Below are 7,744 nucleotides of genomic sequence, written 5' to 3' on the forward strand. Positions count from 1 at the left end.
AAAACTGATACAGGGGGGCCCTACTGAGCCATGAGTCTTCTTACAGAGCCTCAGAGGGAGAAAAAAACAAACACACAAAAAAAAAATAAACCCAACATATCACCAAAAAAAAAAGAAAAAAAAAAAACATACCAAAATCCTCACCAAAAAAACCCCCACAAAAACTCCTTTCTCTACTTCTTGTGTCTATTACAGACACTATCAGTGAAGGTATCGCATATGTTCCATACAAAGAGAAAATGCTTTTCTGTAAAAGACAATAAGGAGCGTAGAGCCTTACTTTAATCAGCAGGATTTTTTCTATACCCCTCACATCAATCAAACAATTGGCAACCATTGCATGATCTATTTCCAGTGCTGTGAGAACTGATGGGAATTCTGGATGATGAACTCCTCTAAAAAGAACAAGAAAACACACCATTCATAAAACTCACATGAGATTCTTTAGAAGAAAACTACAAATAGTTCTTTTTGACTAACAGTAATTTGAACAATCAAGATTGACCACAAAGTTCAATCCATATCTTACCTCTGTGTAACATCATAAACGTTATTCTGAAATTTATTTACAATTATCTGAGGTCTAGATCCAGGTGGATAATATTGTGACATCAATTGCTGAAGAGTTCTTTCATCACTATGATTATCGCAGCAAAATGCCTTAACTAGGCCCTTTAAACAGCATTCAACAGCCAAGGTCAGTTCAGCATCTTTTGGATGAATGAAAGCACCTAAATAAACATAACAGACAAGGCTTTAGGACCTGTGCTCCATAACAAAACATCCAGAAGCGCATTTTTGCCACTCATGGTTTTTCTTTTGTTGTGCTGTAGGGTTTTTAGAGTCTAAAATAAATCTTTCTTTCAAGAAGATAAAAAATAAACACAGACAAGAATTTAACTAAAAGATAAAAAATTCTGCAACAGACAAGCCACCCTGAGAAGCCAGACATAGAATTTATCTTCCTTTAGAGACACCTATACATATTCAGACGTCTACATTTTCTTCTAAGATCTCTGACAGGTCACTACTAACTTCAGTTAAGTCATCAATTTTATAGCAGCTCAGCAGGAGTATAGGAAGGCAAAAAATTGCTTTTCAACAATTTAATACTTTAAAGGTGAAGGCAAAGGAGCAACTATGCTGCAATTTAAAAAAATATGAAGATTTCCATTATCTTTCAGCTCTCTCAGTTACTTCTGCTTGGCATCCAGTGCTTGTTTCCCATCACAGTCTTCTCTCCTAAGAGAGTAGACTTTTTTCAGTAGCAACAGCTTATGAAGACTTAATGTGATTAAAAAAAAGTCTCACTTTTCAAGTCCTAACAGGACAGTGCATCATGACCTCCATACTTCAATGTACTGCCAGCTACAAACGTGCAACAATATTCTTATAGTTTCAAGAAACATGAGACAAAAAAGCAAGAAATAAAATTATTACTTTGCAACAGTTTTACAAAAGTTTTTTGTTTCTAATAATTTATAATTATTTTATTTCTAATTATATGCTTCAATTTCACTGTCTTCTACAAAGGTCTTCAAGAGAACACAAAGTAACTGTTGGTTACAAGAACTGATTATGGGTATTTAAACTAATACACCAAGTGCAATAAGCATGTAGTGCTAGAGCCTGAACTGTAGGCCTCGAACTGAAGTTGACCTATAGATGAACCTCACAATCCCACACTATATAGTATTAATCACATATGTAATGTATTGATAATCTATTGTAGCATATATATATATATTCCAATGCCAGTCTGTAAAGGCTTTGCTGTAACAGTAAATGTGCAGTGGGAACCAGCAGAGCTATCTTTCTTTATCTGAAAGCCAGGTCTTGCTTTGTTAGGAGCATGTTACAAGACCATGAGACCAGAGACCTGGCTTTGGTGGGAAATACGAGATTAAGGACCTCAACAGATAGGGAGAGTCCCTTGTATTCTTCCTGTAGCTCTGGCCAGGCTGTAGGAGGGATCAGAGTGGACAACCACAGATGTTCCCACATTTGAAGTTACGTAAGGTCGTCTATTTAACAGTATAAAAGGTGGACTCTCTTGCCGTGACTTCGGAGACCTTCCCTACGAGTGGACGCACTGCGTAGGACTTGCCAATTGCCAGGACAGTTCTCCAGAATCTTCACTGCAACAGGGGCTCCCCAGTGACTACGGATCTGGATGATGATTGGTGACGGATCTTTCTTAATAACTATTGCTAACCCTACATAGTAATGATTAGGTGCATTACCCTGCTTGTTCTCCCTGCTGCTTAAAACTAGGAGTATAATAAGCTTGTATTGCCTTATTTGTGTAATTCTTTAAAATGGTCAGTAAAAGAAATCGACCTTTCTCTTGGTGCCGTGTCCTTTTCTGTGGGACATCCCTCCTCCCCAGGCCAATTAGCAAAACAAAGCAACAATTCTCAAAATAATTAAGACAATAAATGACAGCAACACCATAATCCCCTCCAGTAATCATTGTTCAGGTTTTCAAATCAAAGCCAAGAGTACTTTGTTTTTCTTGCCCAGATACAGGCTAAACTGGTATTATTATGTATTATTATAGTTTCAAGAAACGTCAGATAAAAAAGCAAGCAAGAAAATTATTACTCTGTAACAGTTTTACAAGACTTTTTTACTTCTAACAGTTTCCTGTTGTCAACAGCATGTGCGTTTGAATGTTCTCACCCTGCAGTAAATGGAAAGTACTTAAATTTTTGGTCTTGACACTTACATTCAGAATATACTGAAGTCATTACTCCAATTCACAAACTGAAAATAGTGGCCACTGTCAGAGTCAGTAAAAAAAAACTATTGAAACCAAACATACCAAAAAAATCTCAATTGGTTCTGAGTTTCTCCATGCAAAACAACTCAAATTTGACAAGCCCATAACTCAATCGCTGGACATTTTAAAAGAAAACTGTCCAGGAGTTGGGCAGCACCATCCACTAAGGAATAAAGCTTGGCTTGAATGGGCATACGCTTTGCCCATAACTGATCATAACTGATTGGATGGCTGAGTCCAAAGAGCTGTGGTCAACGGAGTTTTAATCCAGTTGGTGGCCGGTCATGAGTGGTGTCCCCCAGGGCTCAGTGCTGGGACCAGTCCTGTTTCACATCTTCATCAATGATTTGGATGAGGGGACAGGGTGTACCTTAGTACGTTTGGAAATGACATCAAGTTGGAAGTGTCAATCTGCTTGAGGGTAGGGAGGCTCTCCAGAGGGATCTGGATAGGCTGGATCACTGGGCCAAGGCCAATTCCATGAGTCTTAATAAGCCCAAAAGCTGGGTCCTGAATTTCGGCTACAACGACCGCCAGCAGCGCTACAGGCTTGAGGAGGAGTGGCTGGAGAGCTGCCGGGCAGAGAGGGACCTGGGGGTGTTGATGGACAGCCGGCTGAACAGGAGCCAGCAGTGTGCCCAGGTGGCCAAGAAGGCCAATGGCATCCTGGGCCTGTATCAGGAATGGTGCAGTCCGCAGGAGCAGGGAGGTGATCATGCCCCTGCACTCAGCTTTGGCGAGGCCTCACCTCGAGTGCTGTGTCCAGTTTTGGGCCCCTCACTACAAGAGGGAAACTGAAGTGCTGGAGAGGGTACAGAGGGGGGCTGCCAAGCTGGTGAAGGATTTGGAGCATGCACTGCATGAGGAAAGGCTGAGGGATCCAGCCTGTTTAGCCTGGAGAAGAGGAGATTGAGGGGCGACCTTATTGCTCTCTACAGCTACCTGAAAGGAGGTTGTAGCGAGGCAGGGGTTGGTCTGTTCTGCCTAGTGGTGAGTGATAGGATGGCGGGAAATGGCCTTAAGTTGTGCCAGAGTAGGTTGAGGCTGAGTATTAGGAAGAATTTCTTTACTGAGAGACTTGTCAGGCATTGGAACAGGCTGCCCAGGGAGGTGGTGGAGTCACCATCCCTGGAGGTGATTCAGAAATGGTTAGATGTTGTACTGAGGAACACGGTTTAGTGGTGTTGATAGGACTAGGACAAAGGTTGGACACTATGATCTTGAAGGTCTCTTCCAACCAGAAGTGTTCTATGATTCTATGCAGCCAAATCCTGATGCTTAGAGGATGTGGGGAAGCTGGACAGGTGCACTGAAAGTTTACCACTGTAACTACTTAAAATAGCTCAACAAAAAGAGATGGAAAAAGAGGAAAACCAGTATTCATTCTTTAAGAAGATCACTGTTCACTTTAGCAGCTATGCAATAAACCCCAAGAGGAAATATGCTTTTTTCAGCATTCTTACCTATAGGTCCAACAGGTTTGTGTTTAAAGCGTCCTTGCCTATAGGCTGTTTCTATGGCTTCAAGAAATGCTGGCATATGTGGTCCAAATCTTTTCAAAGTATTTGTTTTACTATCTTTCAGCTCTCTCAGCTGTTTTTGCTTGGCATTTAGTGCTTGCTTCCCATCACAGTCTTCTCTCCTAAGGGAATACAATTTTTTTTTTCACTAGCATCAGCTTATGAAACCTTCATTTGATTAAAATAATTCAAAGGTCTTATTTTTCAAGCTGTAACAGGACAAGGTATCAAGACCTCAATACTTTAATGTACTGCCAGCTACACACATGTAACAATATTTTTATAGTTTCAAGAAACATGAGACAAAAAATCAAGAAGGAAAATTGCTTTGAAACAGTTTTACAAGTCTTTTTCTTTTCTAACCATTCATTTTATTTTATTTCCAATTATATGCTTCTATTTCACTGTCTTCTATAAAGCTCTTCAAGAGAACATAAAGTAACTGTTGGTTACAATAACTGATTACAGACATTTAAATTAATGCATCAAGTGCAATAAGCAACAATTCTCAAACTAAAGAAATAAATGACAACATCACCATAATCCCCTTTGGTAATCATTGCTCAGGTTCAGGTTTCCAAATGAAAGCCAAAGAGCGCTTTGTTTTTCTTGTTCAGGTATGGGCTAAACTGGTATTTGAACCACTTGCTTCAAAGTCTCTATAAATTTAACTTTATAGATACAATAATTACCCCTAAGTCTATCAACTTCCTTATATCACATTATAATTCTTGTGACATAATATCAGGATGTACTAGTGTATTAAACAACAATAAAAAATTTACATCTTAACCTGCCCATATGATGGTAGCAGAGTGAGACAGGGATTGTGGGAGGAAGAAAGAATGGCATTAAACTGACAATATGGTTTTGTATCAGGCTTTAAATTAGTAATATCTTCCACTTTTAATGACAAAAGAGTTTTCTTAATTTTCAAAAAAGTTTATAAATTAATTCATGTTGTGTCAAAGACAGAAGTTTAGCAAGACCTAAAATAAACCAAGGAAAAAAAGCCTCAAAACTGAAGCCTAATATGTCAGGGACTGCAGGTGCATGAGAAACCACCTTTTATTAACTTGCAACAAAGGAAAACAGTTACAGTCAAAAAACATGACTTACCTAAGTCGAGACTGTTCTTCCTTGCACTTATAGATAGCCTGCTGAAACTGAGTCACCTGTTGACCAATCATCACCTCTTCATCATGGAATGCCTTTAACTGTTCCCTCAAGCATGCAACTTTCCTTTGTCTTTCCAGTTTTTCAGGCTCTGAAATCTGTTTAGCACTAGAAAAAGATCATACTTCAATGGTTTGACACAGACCTTTTTTTTATTATCAGTCTCATACAAAAGACTGATGCATGAGAAAGTTGTATTTAAGATTCTGTGCATTTCTAAGGTCTACAAAGTATAAATGATGTTTTGAGGTTTTCTTATTTATAATCACACAGAACACTCCCCAGTTATATTCCCATTACATTTACTTTAAAGTATACTTCTTTCACAATACCATGGAAGCTGGAAAATATTACCAGCAGCAAAAAACAAAAGCTTTTTTCCATCCAAACACCTCACCACCTTCTTGATAAGCCAAGAAGCAGCACCAGAAATATTTAAACTTTATCATGGTTCAGTTAAATATTTAAACAAATATTTTGTTACTGCTCATTTTCTTCCTAATCAGATCTCACTCCCCACATATTTGTATCTTAATAAACACACACCATAAACATTGTATCTGTATTTACCTGCTTTTCAGTTCTTCAATTCGTTTACGTAGTTGTTCATCATCTTTTCCCAGACGTTTTAACTCAGTTTTGAAACGATTATAAAGTACCTATGAAGGAAACAGGATACAGTAGTTTAAGAAATAAAAATTATTTAAAAAATAACTACAGTTTTGAGGAAATAAATACTAAACAGCATCAAAATAGGCAAACAAAACTTGAACTTCAAGAAAGAATAACACTATTAACTTGGATCATATGTATTTTGACATGTTTAATAAGCACCTGTGTAAAGATACACACTCCACAGCACCCAACAGAAACTACTTGCAAGCCAGGCAGGAAACTGCACCTATTTTGAACTACACTATGGATTTACGAAATCTAAACACTGACAGAAAAGTACATACAGGTAGCGCATCAACAAGATCAAAGCTTTAAATTGCTATGAACTTTGCAAGTTCTTTTTGCCTACCTCAGCTTCATGGACAGCTTTTCTTCTTGCCTGCACATCGGCCTTCAGAGAAACACACTGAGGATGCAGGCCTTGTGCTTCTTCACTCACTGACAGTAACTTCTCTTGTATTGTTTTGTACTCTTCTTCTGCTTCGTTCACTTTTGCCTTTGGTGCAAAAAGAGAATGATACACAAGTAGCAATGAAGAAAAACTTTCTCCAAAATCTCTTAATGTAGAAGAAATATCGTTCAAAAGAATCCATCCAATAAATCTCATTTAGAAGTCATTGCTACTATAGATATGCTAATCTGAAAATTAATAAAGAAGCATATTCAGGAATGGAGTACCAAATCTGTGAAGCAAACAGCAGCCTTCTTTTCTGACTCATGGTTTACTCAACCACAGGACTCTTAATACAGTAAGTACTGTGATAAGGAAAGAAGTGAAAGCAGTATCTGGACAATGTTCCTTCAACACTACACAGACATGTTTGGCCACAAATTAAAAAAAGTTTCAACTGCAATACAAATACATACTTTTTCTTTTAACGTTAAAGAAAAAGAAATTGAGGAAAAATGAGTGTCAATTCCAAAAGTTTGGAGAAGGAATTTTAATAGACTGAAAAGTTCAAAATAACGATGCCTAATGTTTCTCTGCAAAACCTATACTTCATACATGAACCTGAATATTTGGCAAAATTATTCTTTCTTGTCACCTACAGAAGTCTTGACTGCCATCCAAGGAGTCTGTTAAATTTTCAGATGTCTCCTGAAATCACACACTGACCTTTTCTACAGACAACACCACCAAAGGAAACCTACATGACAGGTCTCTGACAGATGCTCCAACATTACAGAAATAGGTATCAGCTAAGTACTTGCAACAATAAAACAGTTTAAATTACCAGTTACTGGCATATGCAATGCTAGTCATCTCACATTCCCAGTCAAAATATAATCCTTACCTGAAACAAAAGCATCGGCATGACAACCACATTCCCCACACATACTGAACAACAGAAAACAAAATGTCCTAGTATTATTACCTAATTAAATGTGGAATGAAAATATTACTGTTAGGTTTCAGATGGCTAAAAAGGGGTACAAATGGAGATGTTCTTAGCTACCTGTGAAAAGTTGAAACGGCCAGTTTCAATAGCCTACAAGCTAAAGGACAATCATAATTTAAATATTTTTATTCTTGAGTCAAGGACCCAAAAGTGGAGCAACATACAGCTTAAACCATATGCCTACCCGGCAT

At 38.0% G+C, this 7,744-nt stretch overlaps 1 protein-coding gene across 1 annotated transcript in view; it reads right to left on the bottom strand.

The window, feature by feature from the left end:
• Window positions 1-280: 280 nt before the first annotated feature.
• SMC6 (structural maintenance of chromosomes 6) overlaps window positions 281-7,744 on the bottom strand; it is a gene marked incomplete at its 3' end in the record, with an annotated part of 16,950 nt that continues 9,486 nt past the window's right edge. Inside the window, exons 9-15 of the mRNA XM_009871685.1 lie at window positions 7,738-7,744; window positions 6,503-6,649; window positions 6,049-6,137; window positions 5,422-5,586; window positions 4,246-4,424; window positions 530-731; window positions 281-395 (exon numbers count right to left, since the gene is read on the bottom strand). The exon at window positions 7,738-7,744 is cut by the window's right edge and continues 113 nt beyond it. Coding sequence (XP_009869987.1) covers window positions 281-395; window positions 530-731; window positions 4,246-4,424; window positions 5,422-5,586; window positions 6,049-6,137; window positions 6,503-6,649; window positions 7,738-7,744 — 904 coding nt within the window. The remainder of the gene's footprint in view (window positions 396-529; window positions 732-4,245; window positions 4,425-5,421; window positions 5,587-6,048; window positions 6,138-6,502; window positions 6,650-7,737) is intronic.

Source organism: Apaloderma vittatum, unplaced genomic scaffold (assembly GCF_000703405.1).
Source record: "Apaloderma vittatum isolate BGI_N311 unplaced genomic scaffold, ASM70340v1 scaffold6866, whole genome shotgun sequence".
Classification (NCBI taxonomy): Eukaryota; Metazoa; Chordata; class Aves; order Trogoniformes; family Trogonidae; genus Apaloderma; species Apaloderma vittatum.